Source organism: Armigeres subalbatus, chromosome 3, assembly GCF_024139115.2.
Source record: "Armigeres subalbatus isolate Guangzhou_Male chromosome 3, GZ_Asu_2, whole genome shotgun sequence".
NCBI classification, from domain to species: Eukaryota; Metazoa; Arthropoda; class Insecta; order Diptera; family Culicidae; genus Armigeres; species Armigeres subalbatus.
The window spans coordinates 125,614,584-125,640,258 of NC_085141.1; the positions used below are offsets into that span (position 1 = coordinate 125,614,584).

Here is a 25,675-nt window from a genome sequence, read left to right on the forward strand (position 1 = left end):
CTGGGGGGGGGGAGGTTATGCCCAAAACCACCCCCGTGGCTACGCCACTGCCTTAGAAAAAAGTTAAATAGAATTGTTCAAATTGCATAAATTAGAAAAAAAAAGTTATGAATTCGTCTGTCATTCTTAAAGGAGTATCATGCGGATGGGAAGTACGTCTTCTGGCGGGACAAGGCGTCATACGGCTGACCGGGGCCCTCAACGTCTGACCAGATCTTTAATGTACGTCAAACCCTTCAAAATGCCGTGAATATCAGATCCCAACGCACCATCTGTTTATCAATTTCGAAGCGGCATACGGCGGTCACCCGTTACGCTGGGATGGGATACTCTGAAGTAGTTCGTAACGGTGTAAATCCGGTTATATCCCCAGGGTCGGTACAACACTGGAGCTGACAATATGACGTCCCTAACTCAAAATCCCAAGTTGTCATGCAACCCGTGCCAAGAGGATAAATGGCCTGTTGGTGGAATATTTAGCCAAGAAGTTAACGGAGCCTGTGGAGTTCCACACTGTGTGGGCTGCTTTGGCGTCAATTGGTTTCAGCGGGTGTTACCCGCACACCCCCAAGTAGTGCACATGTGGTGCAAGCAAAAAGGAGTTGGTGGTATTACACGGAATGCCCCCACAAAGTGAGGAACCGAATGCATAGGTAAGCATGAGTGTCGAGGGGTGCTTCTGCGGCACCTCAAACATTTATTTATTTATTTATTAAGTTCCTAATTCTACTTTTCATTAACAGATGCCTGCGGTATATAATTCGGGCCTGGTGGCCTCACAACTGGATCTCAAACAACGAGCTCCATCGTCGTTGTCACCAGAGGCCGATAGCAACAGAAATTCGGGATCGGAAGTGGGGCTGGGTCGGCCACATTCTACGTAGGGGCGGAAACGAAATCTGTAAACAAGCATTAGACTGGAACCCAGCGGGACATCGCAGCAGAGGCAGACCCAGAGGCTCATGGCGGCGAAGCCTCAATAAAGAAATAAAAGAAGTCGACCGAAATCTAACCTGGCAACAGGTTAAAGCGATAGCCGGGCAACGCTCAGGATGAAGATCTTTCAAGTCGGCCCTTTGCACCACCGGAGGTACTGGATCCATAAGTAAGTAAGTAAGTAATTCTACTTTTAAACACGGACTTTGACACACCAAAATCAAAAACATAACTAACATTATTAAAAAGTCTAACACAATTGTCGAGTGGGTTGTTATAACCATAGGCAGTTCTATGCCTTCTAATAAGAAAAAAGTTCTCTCACATGGAACTGACGGGAAGGTGCATACAAATTAACGTTTCTTAAAACGGGCTGTCTACGTTGCTCATAATAAGGTCAAATATAGAAAGTCTTGCAAGTTTTTTTCGTCTTAAATCTAATGTTTTTAAATCTATTAATCTGCAACGTTTGCAATAGTCTGGAAGATTAGATGGGTCGTTCCTGTCAAAGTGCGCATCGTTCGAAGCTGGGTTGGACTCTCTCCATGCGGATAATTTGAGTTGTGTGATGGGGGGACCATACACACACTGCGTATTCCATTATGCTGCGAACAATCGAGCAGTATAAAGCTTTAAGAGCGTCAGTCAGTGAAATCAATTATTTTAATACTATTTGCTCTACTGAGGAATTGTGATTAATCAATCGGTGGCCACGGCTTAGTGTTAAGCACACTTTCATAAGACCTGTAGCTTTAAATTGATTCCGTATTGTTTGCGCAGAGCAAGAACCGAATTGAGGAATTTCTTTCAATTACTATGGCAGAGCCTTTTCATACGGGTGAAAACAAACAGTCTCTGGCAGATAATGAAGATCTTTTAAAATGTTGCCACTTTTATTTAGAGTTCCTGAACTCTTAGGTGTATGAAATTTGACTGGATGAAATATGTTCGACTAAACGACATGCTTTTGGTGATTATACACGGTAACAAATCGGTTACTGATTTCATGATTTTAAAATCATGAATTCATGATCTATCTTATTTCATGAAATCATGAATTTGACTCATGATTTCATGATTCAATTCACCAAAATCATGAGTCAAAGCTACCGGTGCCATGAATGTGAATCATGAAAATGTGAAATCAATGGGACAAGCGTTACCTTTATCTGTCAAACCGTGGATATAAATTTGCGGCGTTCAGAATCGGCGGCGTTTTTCTAATTTAAAATATATTCTGTAAGTAATGGGGTTTAATCAACAACTGTATTTTAATAATAATCTATTACTTGTAAATTTACAGCGCCCTGGCGGCTTCACTGCAAGACTCTGGCTAAGTTTGCGACGAATTGTGATTATTAATATTTGCTTCTATCGATCGGCGGTGGCGTTTTTTAAGCTAAAGTTAAGCTGAAGAGGTGTTGACAAATTTGAAAAATCCTCATATTGTCAATTACGTTTTGTTTTAAATGCAAAACAATGCGAGTTCGTTATTAAAATGTACCCTATGTCCCTGTATAGTTTTATACTGAAATGCAAAGCATGCAAAACATAACAATGTCCCATTTATAGCATGTAACAGCAATGCACACCTGGTGGATTTATAACTGCTGATTTCAATTTCTGAACGTATTTCATTAATCTTAAATATGGGACGAGTTTTTATTCAAGTAAATTGTTCCATTTTCGTAAATTCAATTCATAATTTCAGGTTAAACGTTTCATGATGCTAATGACCCGACTTACGATTCGATGATCGGCTGAATCCACATTTATAAACTAACCTCCCATTTTCATGAGCTTAAATCATGATTTCAGGCTCAATGACTCATGGTTTTAGGTAAGATGACTCATGGTTTCATGAACTAAATCATGAATCGACTCACGACTCGATCAGAGATGAAACCCGCATTCATAAGAAACGCTCTCATTTTCATGAATTGGACTCATGATTCCGGTCGAATGACTCATGATTTCAGGTAATATGACTCATGATTTCATGAACCAAATTATGATTGGCCATCGGTAGAAAAACCGTAACGGATCAATGCGTTACGGGAAAACAGATCATAAAACAAATCATGAATTCATGAGTCATAATCATGGTGTATTTTCATAACATGAAAACGCACTATATTCATGAAATCATGAGTCATATTTATGATTTTCGAGAATGGAATTTTACCCGTGTACCAACCTGACATGTATGTTCAGATATGCTAACCTTTCATAAATATAATAAAAAATAAATTTGAAGCCGCCAATTTGTACGTACTGTACGTATATGATAGGAAGAAAACAAATTAACAATGTTGGTGACGAGAACAGATCTGCATTCCTAGAATTGCCGATCCGGTGGAGGTATAGAAATGAAAATAATTGCAGACATTTTCCAATCAGTGCAATCATACAGTCACTTTGATGTGTAGATGACGAAACACATTGAATTGAAATAAATATCTTGATATATTCACCTCAGGTTTCTGATGGATAATTGAGGCTTCCGAGTATAACCATGGCATTATTGAAAATTGGTCGAGTATCAATCTTAGTTTGAAGCTCAATTAAATAATGATTATTGGAAATCAAAATTCTTAAACATTATTTAAACTAAAGTTTGAATTGCTAATCTTGGAATTCCGAAAGGGGTGTCGGTAGACAAATGATTTTTGATTTGATCAATTATAAATACACAGGATTTTGTTTTTACACGATTTTTTTTCGCTCGTATTTTTGATCGTGTGACTTCAATTTGCCACCAAACTCTTCGCAACATGTATCAAAAAATCCAGAATAAATCAAAGAAAAATCACATGACAATTAATATGCGTTAAACATTTAGGATGAGTGGAAAATTGAGAAAATGTAAATCGCGTAAAAACAAAATCCAGTGTATTACAAAATGCTGCTTTGCTGATTATGTTTTGATTCTTCATGTCAATAAAGAGCGAATTATGAAATCCCTGCCCAGAATTTAAAAATGTAATGAGTCTTTTTGATGCTTCACAGCAAGTTTACAATACTGATCAAAACAACGAATAATGGTGTGCAAAATTGTGTGAAGATTTCGGGCGAACACTCCAGTTCGTTCAAATCCCGCCTGGGATCATAACAAGGTAATGGATTTTTGTGCTTTAAGTTCAATACTGCGCTAGAAGGTGTCATGTGGAGAGCCGGGGTACGATTTACAACAGACCCAGCCTAATTGTTTGTTTCGCGGATGATATGGACATTGTCTCGCCAAGACCTTCGTGGAGTGAGATTGCTGAGCTCATTAAAGGACTTGCATGTGCTGTTTCGCGTGTAGAATCCATCTAGAAAATGTCGTTTGTATCAAATAAAAATCGGAAGAAGCAATGATAGAAAAATGCAAATCCTCGGAATTTCAATTATGCCAATGGAAAAACAGTGGACGTGTACACAGAGTATTCGGTAAGTTTGAATTTTTGATCTCCCGCCGGAAATTTATTCTTGAAAGGTTTCTGTGAACCTAGGGTTGGATCATGTTTTCACAGGCGTTAGAAGCGTGTATATGGACGTGGACGAGGCAATCTCGCCGTGTGGTTAATAATCAGATTGAGAATGTGTTTCATGACGGCAGATGTTTCCTAAGTCAAGCTGCACCAGTCATCGTAAAAGTTATTGCTCGACCAGGAGAAAAAAGGATGACGGCTGCGAATGAATCCAGAATTGCGTATACGTCGCACACAATAGTATAAGCTGAGAAAGCGGATCCTGTGGAAAATGAAATTTTAGAACTTGAAGAATAAATCATCGAAGATCATACTGATGAGCAGGAGACGTAAATGCAGCAGACATTCGAGGATTCGGATCGATTCGAGGAAGCAAGGGATCGAGTTTGATGATGATTTCATCCATCGGACGTACGAGATTCCTAACTGCTCGAGACTGATGGATGACTTCAAAGTCGTGATGAAAGTGAGGATACGGAAGCTAGAAGTAAGCCAGCGTCGAGTCCAATTTGCTTCAAAAGGATCTAGCAAACAATAAATGATATTTTTTGTAGCTATACCATTCAGCTCCGTAAAGTTTTTAGAAAACATCTGAGCCTCAATAAACAAACCAATTGAAAAAAATAGATTTATGCTGCAGACTGTTCAATCATGTTTTTTCGGCTTTGATGTTGGTTTTTTTTTTAAGTAGGATTGCGACAAACAATTAGCTGTGAAATTTTCACACTGAAGGCGGTGTTCAAATAAATAAATAAATACATATTTAAATCGGGTTTCTGGAAGCTTTCCGTTTAAGGTCACTCCTGACAGAATCCAAGTTTCAAAGTGCTCGCGTTTTCGGGGGCACACCACTCGATACGGAGGCGGCGGACAACTGTCATTTTTGTTGATTCAGCTTTGCTACGTCGCAGCATGCGTGAAAAAATAAAAATGACAGTTGTGCGTTGCTTCCGTATCGAGTAGTGTGCCCCCGAAAACGCGAGCACTTTGAAACGTGGATTCTGTCAGGAGTGACCTTAACAGACTGCTACCACTTCCTCTTTTACTTCCTGATAATCTTTGAGATGGCAGTGGAAAAACATGGAGAAAGTTTGTACCAGGAACTGGAAATATTTGGAAAGCTGTACCAAGCACAACACATTGTAAGTGAATTCGTCGGAAACACACAACCATACAGGAAACCTACAGGAAAACATTTTGAAAGACGTTAGGAGTTGTACGGGGGGAAATTGTATTGGAAGTCGAATAAAACATAATGTTTACAAACAATTTCATTCTACATTCTCATATCACAGTTCCTCTACCTGCATGATGGCTTCAGTCTGGTGGTTTTGAAACAGACTTGTACGGAACATTTTTAAGTTAAATTCAAATACACTCAACCCTTTTATACGACACTTATTGGAGAGACGTAAAAAGAATATGACGTAAAATGAATTTAAGCTAAAATTATTATTTTCTCACTTATTTATTGATTTTTGGACACATTAAAATACGATACATGCACAGCCATCCAAAGACCCAAATTGGATTTGTTATTATCAGATGTTCTAGGTCTTCCAAGAGTTAACTGCAGTTTAGGTTTAGCCTTAACGCAGAAACTAACATTTATAGGTATTTTCGATATGGTCTATGTAAATATCAATACACCTAGCGATTCTTTAATCAAATTGGATATGCCGTCAACATGTGTTCCATTCCAGGCCATCCGTGAGTTGCAAGAATTGGAGTACAAGCCTCAAGGTCAACACGCGTAACGAAAGATCTATTTGCCTGTTTCAGAAATCCAACATGCTCTTTGTAATCATTTGAACCAAAGAAGACATGAATTGAAAGCATGTTCCAATCTAACAAACATTGGGAGCGATTAAAGCGCTTATTAAGCTGAAAATAATCTTTACCAGCTAAAAAAACTGGCTTATTAATCTGAAATTGTTTGTTGGGCATCCAGGCCATCTAAGAATTACGAGAATTGGAGTTTGGGCCTTAAGGTCACTTCGTGTTAAGAAAGAGCTATTTGCTTATTTAAAAATTTAGCATGATCTTGATTATTTAAACCATATTGGATATGAATTGAATGCATGTTACATTCCAGATCATCGATAAATTCTAAGAATTGGAGTAAAAGGTCAATACGCGGAACGAAAGATCTATTTTGATTCCTACATGGTTCAATTCAACCAGAGGAAAAAAATTCTAACTGCCAGGCAATTGGCAATTGAAATGTATTAATATTAACTAAAAATATGACATAGCAAATAAGGATGATAGTGTTAAGAAAACACGGAATACCTAGTCTAAGAGATGAATGCATGTATTAGATAATTAGCAAATAAAATAAGTTAAAAAATAAATAAAAAAAAAAAAAAAAAAAAAAAAAGATCTATTTGCTCTTGTCAGAAATGCAACATGTTTTTATGTAATCATTCGAACCAAATCTCGGTAAACATATACGATATCTAGCATACCGTGAGACACTTTTTTAAAGCTGTCATGATAAAGGCTATATCTCATGACAAATTTCTTTTGAAAAACTCCAAACGCGGGGAACACTGTTTAGTATCTGTAGAGAGCGATTTCGCAAACCCTGTAATTGAATATATGTTCGATTCCAGGCCATCCAAGAGTTAAAGTACAGACATTGATGTCAATACGCGTAACAAAGGATATGAATGAAAAAGTCATGTGCTCCATGCAATTCTTGGATGACTCTTTGAATCAAAAAGGGCACAAATTACGGTTTAAAGCGGAAACTGTTCTTTTGCTACGCGGTTTGACCTCAAAACTCATATATCAGGGAATTCTTGAATGACCTGGAACAGTAATTAAAGGTGACTTCAGGTGATGCGAGCATGATCATGAACCATTAAAAAAAACAGACCTATAGTTACGCGTGTAGATCCGAGGCCAATATTCCACTAGTTCTTGAAGCACCTGGAGGGAAACAGCTCTTGAAGGCGTATTTAATTTGCTTTAATAGTTCAAATATGGCTTGAACTATTTCCATAAAAAAGATCAAACCTTTGGTTACGTGTGTGGATTTCAAGGTTCATACTCCAAGGAATTATTGGATGTCCAGAAACGCAAGATTATTGAGAACGTAGCCAATTTGATTTCATGGATGAAATAGAGCAGGAACCATTAAAAAATATAAGTAATCTAGTAACGCCTTTCTTAGCCGTGCGGTAAGATGCACGGCTACAAAGCAAGGCTTCAGCTGAAGGTAGCTGAGTTCAATTCTCACTCCGGTGTAGGAAATTTTCGGGTTGGTAACTTAGCTCAGAAACCTCGCAAATGTAGAAGTGCTTAATGAATATGTGCTTAATGCTTAGAGTGAATAATGTGCTTAATGAATAAAATAATGAACTGCAAGGCGGCAATTTCCCAGTGGGGTATGTAATGTTAATAAGAAGAAGAAGAAGAAGAAGTATTGCGTGTAGACCTTAAGGCATTTACTACAGGAAGTTCTTGACTGACCTAGAATGGAACACGGGTAAAATTCCATTCTCGAAAATCATAAATATGACTCATGATTTCATGAATATAGTGCGTTTTCATGTTATGAAAACACACCATGATTATGACTCATGAATTCATGATTTGTTTTATGATCTGTTTTCCCGTAACGCATTGATCCGTTACGGTTTTTCTACCGATGGCCAATCATAATTTGGTTCATGAAATCATGAGTCATATTACCTGAAATCATGAGTCATTCGACCGGAATCATGAGTCCAATTCATGAAAATGAGAGCGTTTCTTATGAATGCGGGTTTCATCTCTGATCGAGTCGTGAGTCGATTCATGATTTAGTTCATGAAACCATGAGTCATCTTACCTAAAACCATGAGTCATTGAACCTAAAATCATGATTTAAGCTCATGAAAATGGGAGGTTAGTTTATAAATGTGGATTCAGCCGATCATCGAATCGTAGGTCGGGTCATTAGCATCATGAAACATTTAACCTGAAATTATGAATTGAATTTACGAAAATGGAACAATTTACTTGAATAAAAGCTCTCCCATATTTAAGATTAATGAAATACGTTCAGAAATTGAAATCAGCAGTTATAAATCCACCAGATGTGCATTGCTGTTACATGCTATAAATGGGACATTGTTATGTTTTGCATGCTTTGCATTTCAGTATAAAACTATACAGGGACATAGGGTACATTTTAATAACGAACTCGCATTGTTTTGCATTTAAAACAAAACGTAATTGACAATATGAGGATTTTTCAAATTTGTCAACACCTCTTCAGCTTAACTTTAGCTTAAAAAACGCCACCGCCGATCGATAGAAGCAAATATTAATAATCACAATTCGTCGCAAACTTAGCCAGAGTCTTGCAGTGAAGCCGCCAGGGCGCTGTAAATTTACAAGTAATACATTATTATTAAAATACAGTTGTTGATTAAACCCCATTACTTACAGAATATATTTTAAATTAGAAAAACGCCGCCGATTCTGAACGCCGCAAATTTATATCCACGGTTTGACAGATAAAGGTAACGCTTGTCCCATTGATTTCACATTTTCATGATTCACATTCATGGCACCGGTAGCTTTGACTCATGATTTTGGTGAATTGAATCATGAAATCATGAGTCAAATTCATGATTTCATGAAATAAGATAGATCATGAATTCATGATTTTAAAATCATGAAATCAGTAACCGATTTGTTTCCGTGAAGTATCCAATTTCGTTAAATAGATAAAATAGGGCACGAGCCATTTTCAAAAAGAAAAAACAGCCATTTGATTACGCCTGTAGACCCTAAGGCCAATACTCCAGGAAATTTTTGGATAACCTAAAACGGAACAGGCGTATTTAATGGTTAAAAAGATCAAATTGGGCATGAACCATTTTGAAAACAGATATCAATCCTTTGCTTACGCATATAGATTTATAGACTCCAATAATTCTTGGATAAACTGGAAAAGAACAACTCTTGAAGGCATGTCCAATTTGGTTTATTAGATCAAATAGGACACGAACCCTTTTTTTTAAATATATAACAGCCCTTTGTTTACGCGTGTAGACCTTAAGACCTAAACTCTAGAGAATTATTGGATGAACTGAAATGGGAAATTGTTGAACGCTTGAAATTCAATTCAATGGACCACTACACTATTAACATATAGTACGATTGAAAAGGCTAGCAGCTCTCAACAAGGTCAATACCTATATTTATTCCAGGGAACTCTTGTATGAACTGGAATGCAATGATTGTTGAAGGAGTATCAATTTTTTCCATGTCGGAAAGGACGAGTATTTTATAATTATTCGTGAAAATTAGAGATTCTGGATCATTGTATTTGACCGTCGCGGGACACAATGTCGGGCAGAAACATAAGTCCTAGTTATTTTATCGAAGTCAATACAGTCAATACAAATTTTCTCGCTATTCCACTGATTTACCGGATATGGAATCTGGATAAGGAAATCTGATTTTATTACTGACGACAGACATTTTGATGTAATGTGCCATCAGGTGGTACAATATGTCTATCAGCATAGCATTTCTGGCAATGACAAAACCACCATTTAACCATTTTACACAGCCTCCGATACCTCCACAGCCTGAAATCCTCCTGGTACCAATAAAAAACCCTTCCAGACAAATTTTTCCTCCCGGAAATATGGAAAAATTATTCCTGGGGTTCCGAAAGCTCCGCTACCAGCGATTCTTTCTGCAAGAATTCTGGGGAATTACTCTTCCAAGAATTATGGAGGACTCCCACTCAAAAATTGTTAAGGAATTGCCCCTTTAAGAAGTTTTAAAACTTTCTTTTTCTGTAATTCTTAGAACATCCTTTCCCAGAAATTCTGCGAAATTCCTTCTCCATGAATTCAGCGAAGCTTATATAACAAGAATACAAAGTTATTATTTTTTAGGAATTCTGGGGAATTCCTTCTCAGAAGTTCGGAGAATTTACCCCTTCAGTTATTACGAAGAAGTCTTCCTTCAAGGATTTTTGGGAACATTTCACCCATGCAGACTGTTTTTTTTTTTCTAGAATTCTGACTAAGTTCTTCCACAGGAACTCTAAGAAATTCCTGCTCAATGAATTCTCCAGACTCCAGAAATTCTAGTGGAATATTCTGCTATTAGATTATTGGAGATTTTCTCCTTCAGAAACTCTGAGAAATTCCTGCCACAAGAATTCATTCTAGAGAAATTCTCCAGAATTCTCATTCAGAAATGTTTGGGATTGCAGCTTCAAAAGACCAGGGCAATTACTCTTGCACGGATTTTGAGAAATCCATCCCAAGAAATTAAAAGGAATTCCTCCTTCAGGAATTTGGAGAAATTTTTCCTCCAAAGAAACTGGCGAGTTACTCACCTCAGTCCAAATATTCTAGATGATACTTCTCTCTGATAACTCTGGGAATTTCTCTCTCATGAGTTATGAGGAGTTCTTCTCCTATAAAAAATAGGAAATCCCTTTGACAAGACTTCTCAAAATTTCCTTCTACAAAAATTTCTGTGAAATTCTTATCCAAGAATTCTGAGAGAGGGAATTATTCTCCCTTATTTCAAATTCACTCCAAGAATACTTTATCTAGGAGTTTTAGGGATTCCCTCATCCAGAAGTTCTGAGGAATGAATAACAAGTGTTTTAAAATTTATTCATAAGAAACTCCTAGAAAATGTTCTTTATCAATTCCTGAAAATTTTCACGTATGTCATGCTGGAATTTTCTCATATCACCCTTCATTCTCAATTTAAAAATTACCATGTCGCAGCTATCTGCGAGGTATCTAAATAGATTCACCAGTTTTGCATTCCTGTGTCAGAAGACTAACACAATTATGCTCATAGGCATATGGAAGTTCCAAAAAATAACCAACACCGTAGCATGAATTGAATCCAGTCACATTCTGCATGGCCTTGCTCTGTCATGTCATGCCAGGAAGGCATAATTCAGGATTTTTGCTAGTATTCTCACTAGGAATTACACACCCTCCTGGACGAACTATTGAAGAAATTTATGAAGAAAAATCACTGGAGTTTGTGGGGTTTGAGTAAGTCACCATCAGCGTGCGATTATACATCAACACCTCAGCGTGTCGATCAGTGCGCAGCAAGCCATGACTCGGCCTCTTCTGGTCAGACTTCCGTGGCGTGCACACGCACCCACGGAGAGCTGCTGTCATAACAATTCGCTCCGGCTATTTGGGGCCACACATTTTGGCGATCCTGCCAGGTTATTTGTTGGATCCTGACGCTTATTTCGAATGGTGAGTTGAATTCAATTTGTTTATATGCTAATGTGTTAAAATATTTGATTATTAAAAAAACACAATGCAAAGGGTTTGTATTGCTACAAAGCGCGTCTGGAAGAACGCTGCAAAATGGATTGTGGTTTGGAAAATCCCAAAGCGCGTCTGGAAGACCGCTGGAAAAAGGATTGTGGTTTAGAAAATCACAAACCGTGTCTGGAAGACCGCTGGAAAATGGATTGTGGTATAGAAAATCACAAAGCGCGGCTGGAAGACCGCTGGAAAATGGATTGTGGTTTGTAAAATCACAAAGCGCGTCTGGAAGACCGCAGGAAAATGGATTGTGGTTTGGAAAATCACAAAGCGCGTCTGGAAGACCGCTGGAAAATGTTTTGTGGTTTGAAAAATCACAAAGCGTGCCTGGAAGACCGCTGGAAAATGGATTGTGGTGATCGTAAAGAAATTCGTGGAGAAATTTTTGAAGAACCCTCAGGTGAATCTTCTTATGGTATTTCTGAAAGAATACTCAGCAGCGTATGTACAATATAAATTATGTTTTTTGCCGTTAGAACACGAGCAATCCAAATATTTAACAAAGGTATTGTTCTCCACATTCACGCCACCGCCCGCCGGCTTAAAGTAGATCGGCGCACAGGTCTAGTGTGGACTCCAGGGAATTCTTGGATGACCTGCAATGGAACACTTGTTTAAGGCAAATGTTGAAGTTATAAAACAGCTATTTAGTTCTTTGGGTTTCGCAGAGTAGATGACAATAATGCTTAAAATTATTTTTACGTCACGTGCCGTAAAAAGAGGGATATTGAATGACTTGAAATTCTATTTATATACTACAACTACATGATAGTCCTTCGTAAATGACAATTTCTCTAATTTAGCAGTATTCATAAAACCATATCGCTTTGGAGCATATCTGAGGACATGAAAAAGGTTTAAAAAAATCTCTTCTGTTATAATATCCAATTAACGAGTCATGACGCATAAAACTACTTACTCAGAGCCCTTGATGATTTCAATTCTTTTGGCATGTTTTGGCAATTCCATCTATTAAGTAGTCATCGGAAAGCCGGCAATTTCTAGGATAGTGTTACCCAAGACTTAACCCTGAAAATGTTTTGATCCACAGTATCAGTACCCAATTACATTTTAATTCGCGGGTTAGCTCATAAACATCATATCACACAGTGTATCAATAACCTAACAAACCATTGTTTTGAAGCTGCAAAGTATTCTTAGCTCGTCATTTTTAAAATCCGCGGGTTTACCTTCGAAGCTATGAGTAAAAGCGAGTCGAGTGTGTGTGGACAACATTTCTACAAACAAAACACAAATCAACAGAAAAACCTACCGCCAGCAAAGGAAAAGGCCGACTCGAGCGAATTGGCACTGGCCGGTCCCGCCGATGAAGCATGATGCTGATTCTGATGCGAATGCGAATGATGCAGCGTTTGATGCTGCTGCTGGTGATGATGGGAATGGTGTTGCTGCTGGAAGGGCGACGGCGACAACGATGACGACGACAGCGAAGACGTCGAGGTGTGCGGGCTAAAGCTCCCGGCACTGCTGGTGCTTGAAGCCGGCCGCGGCTTCGGTGAACAGTCGCGAGTTGGCGTTGCCATCGGTTAGTTTCGATTCGCCGGTCGCCGGTCGGTCGGTGGGGGTTGCCGATGAGTGCGCGCGCACGCGAAAGCTGCTGTAGATTGGCGACGCAAATTGGAAACGAAACAAAAAGTTGTTCACTATAAGCGGGTTGGATTGAGCTTTAAGCTGTTCGTTGGATTTGTAACTCCTAGAAAATGGTTGGGAGCATTTGACGGTAGAGATAATTGATATTAAGCCGTGCCTTCCCAAAGGACTGAAAACCATAATCACCAGACAAATAAAGAATGATGATTAATTATTATTGAGCATCTTAGGGGAAATGTTAATGTGAAGTCTTTTAAAGAATGAATACAGTTTTTTGGTTCTACGAGAAGTATTCGCAAAGATATCTGAATTAATAATTTAGAATTACTTGATAAGCTTGACAATTTCCTCTTCACCTTAATGCTGAAGTATATTTAATGTGTTCCTAAACTCGTATCGTCATATTGAAATTCGATCTAGAATGCTATTCATTGATAGTAAGGCATACATTCCATAACTTATAATATGGACCTATTCCTCTATTTCTGGGTATGATTATTATAAATACATGAGCTTGAACCTAACTACCTTTGTAACTATCAACTATTCTATCTATAAAGATACTTTGAGTTTCAAATAACCAATTCAACCTAATTAGCTGAAGCGCTCCTGTTCTGAGCGATCAATCGCCGATTCCCTCCTGGATGTCATGGGTGGTGACAGGCTACATCGAGACAAAAGAGATAGCAAAGAAGCAAGCCCAACTTAAAACCTAAACTCTACGACAGCCAAAGCGCGCTTATAGATGTAGACAGTGACGACGGTTTTGTTGTTGTGCGTTTTTCATAAGATTTGCATAAGCGAAGCCTGGAAGCAAAGATGATAATTCTGTGTTTTATGCTAAGCCACGAAAAATCCTCTGTGAGAGTGTGCGAATGTGTACGGATGTTGGTGCCAGCCTATGCAGATTCCGTGTTTTGTGCGAACTTTTTATGTATAAAAATATAAGAACATAAGCAAACAAGCATGAAAAAGGTGGATTTTAGAATTCAGTGTTGTATGAGATTGAGTTTCTATTTTCCGTTATGTATGAAAATGATTTGAATCAGGATGAGAAGGTATAAATTAAAATTTATTTCGTAAAATGCAAAGGAGTTAAGACGTAATACGAAAAAATGCAGACATTTTATTTTTCTTCAAGCTAGATGACTAGCTGGAGCCAATAAGATACAACTACATCTATACTGCCGTGAATCGCATATCTGTCCCATTTTTGCTGGGTTTCCTATTCATATGGGACAAATATGCGATTCATGGCAGTATAGTTTTCTTGATAAAGACGAATCATTCGACACGACAAATGCTTTAGATGGTTTTAGAAGAAAAGTCACAGAAATTGTTTTAAAGAATACTCGAAAAAATCGAACCTTATTTTTATTACAGAGAGTTTCATCCATCCAAAATTGGAAAGGGTAACACTTACGTCCCTAACCTTTTGATATAAAATGCCGAATAGAAGAAACTTTGAGAATCGTCATAGAATATCAAAACTACCTATTTTTCTTCAACTTTATTGGAGTTCAACAACCAGCTTTAATGTACAGTTCATATCATTAGCTACCAATCGATTAGGGAATCCATTTGTGGAAGCAATTGGGTAAGATTATAGTTAAGCAAAAGCTGATCGAGGGAAAAAAATACTTGTTCCATGCTCTTAGCTTGTAACTTTCTGCTCCAGTCGTCATCTTTTGGCAAGCCATTGTAAGTCTTGTGACAGGAGAAAAACTAAAGAAACTAAATTCCCCGTAAGCAGTTCTCCGGAAGAATGAGGATGATGATGATGATGAATGTGATAACCAAGTACGTAACACCCCATTTCCCGACGAGAACATCCACTTTTCGGGAACGGTTTATGTAAGCATGTTTTGCCGAAACTAACCAAGCAAGACGGGGAATGGGAAATGTGACGATGAAAAGCTGTTTGTTTTGCCGTTCAGTTTATAAGACGAGATAAGAAATGGTGTCTGAGATACAAATCACAATGAAGGTGGAAAGTTCGGTATAAACGTGAGTGAACCTACATTTGGCCAGAGGTGGGATAGTGTGCGGTGCAGTGCTAGCAGCTTCTTCGACTGATTATCTCCAGTGGGATACCCACTCTGTGCAAGTGAGGCGAACGAGCAGCTTTGTGTTCTACGTGACCGGATGTTGCCCGGTAGCAGTATACCAAACTGTGTGATATCGGTGTTGGAAGGGCGAGGATTCAATGGCTTATTGTTCGCTTGTTTCTCCAGATTGGCTGTATCTGTTGCTAATTCAAGCGAAACTATTTCGATAAACGCACATCGATTGAATTAGGTGAAACTAGCGATATGGGAGATGTAGTTGGGGTAGTCTGTCAGGAGCAACAAAAGAAAGTTGGAACGTGTGTCGATCGATATCGTTTTGAATTCTAACATTCAGTGTACTTGTGAATATCCATCTTTGCAGAACTCTGTGGTGCAAAATCGATCTTGTTTACGGGAGTGTTTGTGTGGAAAAAAGGATCATGTGGAGGCCGAGCTTTAAAGTTTTATTAGCATGTTGGAAGATATTTTTGGAACTTCACACAAATCGGAATGCACTATGGGGGGAGAAATCACTATCATTCTCAGAAGATTTAGATTCACTGTTTCGATTGAGATTGAAACTAAACAAAATTGTCAGTAGCCAATTAAACGGACCTGCAAGAAAAATTAGACAAAAAGAATACTTAGCGAATTTGTGAACGAAAACTATGTAAAGTAACACACACAGAAGTGAAATATGAGGAATCAAACTACGATGTAAGTTGTGTAAGAACAGGCAAATATTGTAAATACAATTCGGCATACCATTATTTTTAAACAGCATAGAATCAATTAATTTATCTCTTTCTTCTTCTTCTTCTTCTATATATAAAAATGGTTTTGCCTTTCTTTTGAGGCAAAATAACTCTAGAACGCATGGAGCGATTTGCAAGATTTCCTTACTAATCGATTTGTTTTTAGGTCAGCTGTGTTTATATAAATGAAAGAACGACAAATGTTGCCCGGAAAGTTGAAAAATGGTCAAAGAACAACGTTTCTATGAAATCTATGAGTTCTGAGGAAAGCAATCGAACCCGAACTGAAATCGATCGACGCCGAAATCAAAGGAAGGAATGACAACATGGTAGCAATAACCGCCCGAGCGTGACCGGAAAGGTTCGACAAGTATAAGTTAAATTTTGAGAAACCTACACAAGGAAAAAATAAACTACCCAACAGTGAGTTCAGTTCACCCAACCTCGAACATCCGTACGGGAAGCCAAAATTGAGTAAATGGGGTCGAAGTAGTTGCCTTTACTCCCATGTTAAAAAAGTACCCAACGGAAAATTTATTTACACAACTGGAGGATTAATTCACTCAATTTCGACCTCAGTCAATAAACTCAAAGTTGGCCTCCCATATTGGACTGGCGTTGTTGGATTGTTTCGCTCTTTTGTTTTTGTTTTATGTTACTGTTTGTCGGTTGCATAGTTCATGTGATTTATTTCAAACTCAGAATGCCATTTATTTGACTCACCTCGGTAAATTCGTTTGATCTCCAGGAAAAAAAATCATTTGAACTAAAATTTATATTTCTTTTAAATCCCTCGAAAAATTTAGTTGATCTTCAAAAAAAAGCATTAAAATTTTCCACAGGAAATATTTTCAAATATCCACATTAAAATCATAGAAATGTTCACGGAATATTTACTAAAAATTCCGTAGCAATCTTGTCCCAACTTCATCAAGTCTCATTCAATTTTTAATAAAATTGTTTTCAAATTTAGGCGAAGAATTCATCTGAAAATCAATGAGAAACTGATTCGATTTTCCACGAGAGACTCATTCCAATTTCCATTAAAAATCGTCCAACATCCACAAAATTTTCTTTTAAGTTTCTAAGGAACTTTTTTCAAGTATCCAAAGCAAATTTATTGGAGTTTCCATAAGAAATTCATTACAATTGCCAAGTAGAACTCGTATTATATTAAAAAAAATGCAACGGAAATTCCTTGGTAAAGTCATTTGAATCAAATACTTGAATTAGAACTAAAAGCTTTCCCGTCAAAATTCGAACGTATTCCATTCGAATGAATACCTCGTGGGAATTTGAAGGAGTTTTCCTTCTAATGAAAACTCAATCAAAACCAGAAATTCATTCGTTTTTCCACATGAGCATGAGCATTATGACCGCACAATTCGTAGTTGCTACTCCGTGCTTGACTGAACTTGCGAAATTGTAATGAGAAAACAATAAATGGAGCTTGGGATTAGCTACCCATTCGCAATGTACACGTTTCGGAAGCTCAAATATTTAAAGTCAATAACAGTGCCGGCCACGTCCTTACGGTCATATAAGAAGGGCAGGATTATTAGTCCGACTTTCGTTGCGACTATAGACCGAGTATACCTCTGCATCTCCACGATTGTCTTGGGATAGGATATCGTTTTAGTTATAAAAGATAATTTATCTGTATTCACTTCGGTAAGCGATACTATCCATGGGATGGGAAATAACATTTATACGCTGTCCCGCGATGAGTAAAAAGCTAAAACATTCACACCAGATTGCATATGAAAACTAAGGAGAATCGCGTTTTGTACGACCGAACGGAAGCGCAGCACTCTGTACTCACTTGCTCGATGGGTACTGCAAACTACACTCAATATTGTTTTTACGCGGTTGGTATTCTTAAATTTCTCGGTCAACCTGATTTTTCACCGCCTTTTTAATACCACCCTTGATACAACCTGATTTTGTTTGTTTTTTTGCGATTTTTTCATGGGGATAACTCATAGTTTCATTAACGCTAAAGGTCGCAATCAACGAAAACCCACCCGTGTAAAAAAAAGAACTGGGTATGGGTGTATTGAATATCTCGCTTGTTTCGACCGGAGCAAAACGCAATACATGCGCATGAGCCACCGAACACCAAACAGATAATTTACCATTCTCGCGACGACTAAAATACGCACTGTACTCACTTGCTCGATAGCTACTGCAAATTGATAAAACCAGAAATTCATTCGTTTTTCACAGGATTTTTTTTTTTTCGAATATACATGGGAAATTAATTCCAATTTGCACGGAAAATTTAATAAGATTTCCACGGGAAAACCAATCGTTTTTCCACGAGACATTCATTCAAATACTCATGGCATAATCATTCGAATTTCTTTCTTTCATTTTTATTTGAATTTCCACAAAAATAATCCATTAGAATTTCCACAAGAAATTCACTTGAATTTACGAGAAAATTATAGAATTCCCCATGGACACTCCAATAAATTTCCTGTTGAAGTTCTAATGAACTCACCATGGAAAATAAAACGAAATTTTCGTTAATTTGATTGATTTCTCCGGAGAAAACCGTTTTGTGGAAATTCGGACTGATTTCCCATGGATGTTCGAATGAAATTACCGTGGAATATCGGATAAAATTTCGTTGAAATTTGGATGAATTTCGAGATTTTTTTCGGGAACTCCCTCGCATATTCTTTGTATTCTCTTCGGTAAATTCTTCAGAATTTACTCGAAAATGCACCAGAAGTTCCACTGTAAATTTTGCGAAATTTCCTCCGGGAATTCTTCGAAATTTTCTCGAGATACTCTTCGCAAGTTTCGTTGCGAAAGTCTTCGCAATTCCTTAGTGAAACTCTGCAAAGAAAATTCTTCGAAATTTCACTTTGAAAGTTTCTCAGCTAACTCTTACGAAATGCATCGGCAAATTCAAGCTCGAGATATTCTTTAGGATTTCATTCTTCATAATCTCTTTGGCAAAATCTTCCGAATTTCCTCGAAAGATTCTACGGTAGATCCTCGGCACCCTTTTTTTGTAATTTCTTCTGTAAATTTTTCAGAATTTCCTCTTGAAATTCTTTGAAGATTTACAAGGAAAATTATTTAAAATACTCATCGTAATTTCTGCGGGATATCCGGCTAAAGTTTTCAGGGAAAGTTTTTTGCGATTTTGAAAGGAAATTCTGCGAAGTTCTTCGACAAACTCTTCGGACTTATCTTGGACAAGATTACATAACAGTGTTTTGATTTAGTCAAGACTGAAAAGCCATCTCCAAATCATTAAACTACAGTCGAAATTAATAGTTTATCTCGGTAAATTTCTCGAAATTTCATCGGAAAGTTTATCAGTAATATCTCAAAAAAAATATGAAGATTTGCACACAAAATTCTTGAAAATTTCCCCTGGAAATTCTTCTGGATTTACTCGGCGAATTTTTTCGGTATTTCCTCTGCTAATTCCTCGGAATTGTTCTGAATTTAATCGGTAAACTCGTTAAAATATCCTTGAAAATTTCTTCGGTTGCCATGGATTGTTTTTATTTAAATTTCCTCGGGAGACTCTGCTAAAGTTCTGTGCAGTTTCTCAGCAAACTCTTAGAATTTCCGCTGCAAACTCTTCTAAATTTGCTCGCCATTTTTTTGTTCTCCTCGAACGCCATCCTCGATAAATTCTTCAGAATTTCCTGGCAAAATTCGTCAAAATTTCTATGGAATTTTATCAGAAAGTTTTGAACAACTTTTCCGAATTTCTTTGGCGAATCCTTCTAAATTTCCTTGGCAAATTTTTCGATGTTTCCTTGGCAAATTAGTAAAAAAAACTCTCGGCAATTTATCCAGCTTCTCCTGCGATTCTTTAAAACTTTCTCCAGATAATTATCTGGAATATCCTCGGGAAGCCCTACAAAATTTATTCTGGAAATTCTTCCGAATTTCTGCGGGAAAGTTTTCGAAACTCACTCAAGAAATTTTTGGCAATTACTTGTTCGGTGTATTTTTCGGGATTTCAGAGGTTTTATTCCCCAAGTAATAATTCAAGCACAACGACGTATATAAGGTTAACGAAACGAGGTTTTTAACCGTTATAGTCTGAACGTCTAATTACTTCAGGCTTCAATCTAATTACTAAAAAATCATAACTTCTGCATTTCTGAACCGATTGTGGCAATCAACACCTCAAAACAATCGCTCAGGTCTCTAGTTTCTGAAAATGAGATAATATTTTGGTTACGAAGATATTCTGGGGTGTACTGGGGAAGGCTTTTGGCGCCCGTGAGAACACTTGTTTAGCACTTCCGTAAAGCAGTGTGCTACATTAGAGTGATTCAAATTTTGACTTTTTTGCTCCCCTATGCTTAAACGATGGCATTTGCCATTTTAATAATCGTCCTAAATTTTTAGCTAATTTGGATGTAATTTGACTGAGCACAAGCAAATTGAAGCTTGTATGAAAATTACTATGAAAACAGTAACTTTTGTGAAAAACCGCTCCCCAACATTGCCTATTAAGCTCTAAAAATGTATGAATACGTTAGCAACATAGGAAATTTAACAAGGGAAAATATCGTCGTTGTTGCTAAACGATTTGGTGCTGACAACAAAAGCTATTATGGAAATACTGAATTGTGGGATATTTAATTTAACACGTAAAAGAATAACATCAATATCAATAATGAGCATTTCTGTTTTCTTTATAATTTTGCTCTCAAAAGTCAGATTGCTTCGCAACAACAACTGACATTCAGCTTAGGATCTATTCTATGATGACGATGCGTTAAATATATTCAAATATATTCTGGGCTGCTTCACGAAACGATCCTTTACATAAGTGGCAATTCTCATAGTAATTTTCATATAACCTTCAAACGGCACGTGCACAACCAAATTACATCCAAATCAGCTAAAAAATTGGGAGGACTATTAAAATAGCAAAAACAATCGTTTAAGCACAGGGGAGCGAAAAAGTCAAAATTTGAATCACTCTAGTGATACATGTTAAATTTTATTTCTGTCTTTATCAAAGAAACTATTACTCTCGACTGTAATTTAATGCTTTTGAGGTGGATTTACTGTCTTGACAAAATCAAAACACTGTTATTTATGTGGGAGTAAGAACACTGGAGAAAATATTGTCTGGGTAAAATTAATTTTAATTGTAAAATGTTATTATAAAACAGAAATCCTGACCTCGTAACTATCAATTGTTCAGCAGAGCCACAGTTGAGGATAAACTTGTAAGAATTGGTAATGAATAGAACAAGAAAGCTTGAATGAAAATATTTTCACAAAGATTGAATAAATACTTCTAGGGTCCCTGAGGAAGGTCCCAAATTGATCGAAACGTCGGACAAAATTAAATAACAGTGTTTTGTTTTTGTCAAGACTGAAAAGCCATCTTTGTTACAGAAAAACAAAACAAGTTCAACTGAGACCATCCTAATAGCTTTTGGACCAGTTGGATATGTCCGGGAATGTTCCGGAAGCCTGGTCCTCCGGTTAAAATGGCAATTTTTATCAGTTATAAACCAGTCAGCTTGCGATATTTCAAACTCCATGATTTTGCAAAACAAGATCAACGGAGCTTACTTTGGGGGATTTTGGGGAAAAAAAACTGGACATGTTCCAGAATCTTCGTCCTCCGGGGAAAATGGCCATTTTTGATCAACCATAAACCATTGCTTGCGACCTGGGAGGGAGAAACAGATACGAAAAATGTGTGTGTCAAGCCGAGCCGAAATCTAGCTGTCAGTGTGAGCCGAAAACGAAACTCTCGGCAAACAAATTTTTGAAGGCAATATAACAACAATAACACGCAAAACAAAATTTAGTCTTTTCAGGTGGCGCCTACGTTGATTGTTTTTTCTTGTTGAAAATTTACTTGTTGCATGACGACAGTATATATTTAATTTGATGTGTAGTATCGAGAGCTCCCTCCCAGCTTGCGACCAGTACTGAAAAAGGTCGTGATCGTCATAAGACAGAGAGCAAAACGCCTTTTTCTCTTTCAGGCGACCAAATGAAAGAATCGTGGGTCCTTTGATCAATTTCGCATGAAAAGCAGTCATGAAAAAATGTTGTGCTGTATTTTAAAATTAAAATTTATAAAATATTTTAATAGATAAATGTGAAGAATAGTGACTAGTCGATTAAATAATCATATCCCTTTAATTAACCGAATTTAAAATGGTAATAAACACAAAATACAGCGGATACTGCACACTTTCATGCCCTGTCACGGGACAAATATTTTTTGAAATTTTTATAGCATGCCATTCATCTTTCTCGTATCTACAGATATTGAAAGGGGCAGATATGTAAACATCGCGTGACACCTCTCATTGAAAATGAGAAATTCCAGTACTTCTTGCGACATTTCAAATTTCATGATTTTGCAAAATAAGATCAGTTGAGCTCGTTTTGGGGGTTTTTGAACAAGTTGGAAATGGAAATGCTCCGGAACTTTCCGAAATGGTTGCTCCGGGGAAAATGACCATTTTTGATTATTTATAAAACCTCCCTTGCAACTTGTCCAACTATATGGTTTTGCAACACAGGATTAATGGATCCCATTTTGGTGGATTTCCGTAGACTTCTGGAATCTTCGTCCTACGGAGAAAATTGCCATTTTTGATCAACAATATAACTTTGCTTGCGACACGTCAAATTTCATGATTTTGCAAAACAATATTTTGCTAAATAAGATCAATTGAGCATGTTTTGGGGGATTTTGAATAAGTTGAACATGTTCTTCCGGAATAGTGTAAAACAAGGTAAATGGAGCTCATTTTGTGGGATTGTGAACAAGTTATACTGCCGTGAATCGCAAGTCAGTCCCATCTGTAAATGAATTCCATATACAGATGGGGCTGACTTGCGATTCATGGTGGTATACATGTTGCGGAATCTTCCGGAATGATAGTTCTCTGAAGAAAATTGCCACTTTTGATCAGTCATGAAACCGTGCTGGCGGCATCTCAAACTTTATGGTTTTGCAGCACAAGACCAACGGATTTTATTTTGGAGGACTTTGTAAAAAATCGACATGTCCCGGAGTCTTCCGGAAGGATGCACTTCCAGGAAAATGTCAATTTTAGAACATTAAATGTTTATATGTTAATGTTATAAATTTTATAACACCTCGCCTACGACATCTCAAACTTCATGTCTTCGTAAAAAAAAGATTGATGGAGCACATTTTGGAGGATTTTGAACAAGTTTGATATTTTCCGGAATCTTAAAAAACAAAAATAAAACCGTGGTTGTGACATCTCAAACTTCATGATTTTTCAAAACTACATCAATGGATATTATCATGTCCATCATGTCCAAATGCATATTTTCCGGAATATTATCCACAACCACTCGGAACACGTCAAACATATTGAAAATTTTAAAAATTTGACATGTCCCAAGCGAAACTTCTTAACGGATCTAAAATGCTCTATATCCTCAGAGGTTCAGCATTCTCGAGCATGTCAAAGTTGCCCAAGAAAACCCCAAAACAAGTTTTAATTATATTTTGTTTTGCAAAATCATACAATTATAACAGATTTTTTTATAAGCAGGTTTTCGAAAGACTTTGGAACATGTCCAACTTGTTCCAAAAACCTCTAAAATGAGCTCCTAATTGTCTTGTTTAGCAAAATCAAAATGTTTTACAAGGTTAATGTAATTTTTCATGACTGATAAAAAATAGCCGTTTTTTTTCGGAAAGCCAGGATTCCGGAAGATTCTGGAACATGTTCACCGCCTAAGCAAGGTTAGCAAATTATCAAAGAAAATGCCATTTTTCCTTGGGGCCCACCTTTCCGAAAAACCCCGGCACATGTCCAACTTGTCCAAGGTTTCCCGAAATGAGCTTTTCGCATATTGATTGGCAAAATCCTGAAGTATTAGATGACGCAAGCAAGATTTTATAAATGATAAAAAATGACCATTTCTCCCAAAGAAATCATTCCGGAAGATTTCGGAACATGTCCAACTTGTTCAAAACCACCCAAAAGAAGCTCCATTGATTTTATCTTGCAAAATCATAAAGTTGGACAAGTCGCAAGCGAGGTTTTATAAATGATCAAAAATGAAAATTTTCCCCGGGAGAGCAATATCCCGGAACATTCCGGGACATGTCAAAATTTTACAAAATCCTACAAAATGAACTCCATTTGATCTTGTATTGCAAAATCATGAGATCTGAGATTTCGCAAGCACGGTTTTATGACTGATCAAACACGACCGTTTTCCTCGGAGAACCACCATTCGGGAAGATTCCGGAAGAAGAGCTTGTTCAAAATCCCCCAAAATGAGTTCCATCAATCTTGTTCAACAAAAACAAGAACCGTCTAAGACGGTATAAAGTACTCTCCATTTAATTCCACCAATTAATTTTCGATATCTTTGCAGATACGTATTTCGACCACACAGATATCGAAAATTAATTGGTGGAATTAAATGGAGAGTACTTAATTCGTCTTAGACGGTTGAATACATTCCACTAAAAGAGCTTTATATATTTTTCTGAAAAACAAGAAATTTGAGATTTTGTGAGTTTTATAAATGTTTAAAAATGGCCATTTTTCCCGGAAGGCACTGCTCAGTCCGCAACCCAGCGAACTGAAGAAACCAAGGTGCCACCCAGCACCATTGATCAGTTTTTTCGCAACGACTAACAGCAGCAGAAGGAGAAGATCGAGAAGCAGTCCAGCCTAGAAGACATCACAGTAGTGCCGAGCCAAGACCGGTAACAGCAGCAGAGCTCTGTCGACGCCGGCCGGCATTAGTGTGTTATTTTTTGTATTATATATTTTGTATTATTGTTAATTAATGTTCTAGAAAAATCTCGTGTGTGTGTTTTGGTTTCTTGCCAGAAGCTCCCTCGGTCCACCAGCTGCCACAAAAGAGTTAATTTTCGGTCCCGTCAGGTTCAAGAGAGTAAATGGTAGTTTTCGTGGCAATTGGTTGTCATTCGTCGCTGGTCCTTCGGTCACTGCATTAAGGCAGTTCCCATCCCACTGGTTCCAATGGGGAACCAACACTCGTCGGCGGATACGTTGCATGAAAGCAGCTATGGATTCGCGATCCTCCCCGGGGCCCGGAGCACCCAGCAGCAGTTACAGTCCACTGCAACATAAAGCTACAGGCACCATTCCGGAAGATTGCGGGACATGTCCAGTAGAGTGATTTAAATTTTGACTTTTTCACCTCAACAGCCTCCAACAACCCCCCGGATTTTTTACATAGCTTATTTGGAAGCAATTCGGCTGAGCACGTGAAGTTTAAAGTTCGTATGAAAATTGTTATGAAAACAGTAAATTTTTGGAAAACTGTTCCACAACGTTGCTCATTGAGTTTTAAAATGATTACGTTGGTAACATAGGAAATTTTGCTAGTGAACAGATCGTCCTGGTTGCGAAACAATTTGATGCTTGCAAGAAAAGTTATTAAGGAAATACTGTATCGTGAGAAATTTAATCTAACACGTAACTAAAAGAATAACATCAATAACAATATTGAACATTTTTGTTTTCTTTATAATTTTGCTT

General features: G+C 37.5%; 1 protein-coding gene across 2 annotated transcripts in view; it reads right to left on the reverse strand.

Annotated features, from left to right (window-relative positions):
* The window catches only part of LOC134227993 (TLD domain-containing protein 2), a 671,450-nt gene that overhangs the window by 535,516 nt on the left and 110,259 nt on the right, over positions 1–25,675 (reverse strand). The window contains exon 2 of one of the 2 annotated variants that reach the window (XM_062709737.1): positions 13,011–13,355. The exons of the other annotated variant lie outside the window; for it this stretch is intronic. Coding sequence (XP_062565721.1) covers positions 13,011–13,281 — 271 coding nt within the window. The 5' untranslated portion in view covers positions 13,282–13,355. The remainder of the gene's footprint in view (positions 1–13,010; positions 13,356–25,675) is intronic. 2 annotated transcript variants of the gene reach the window in all.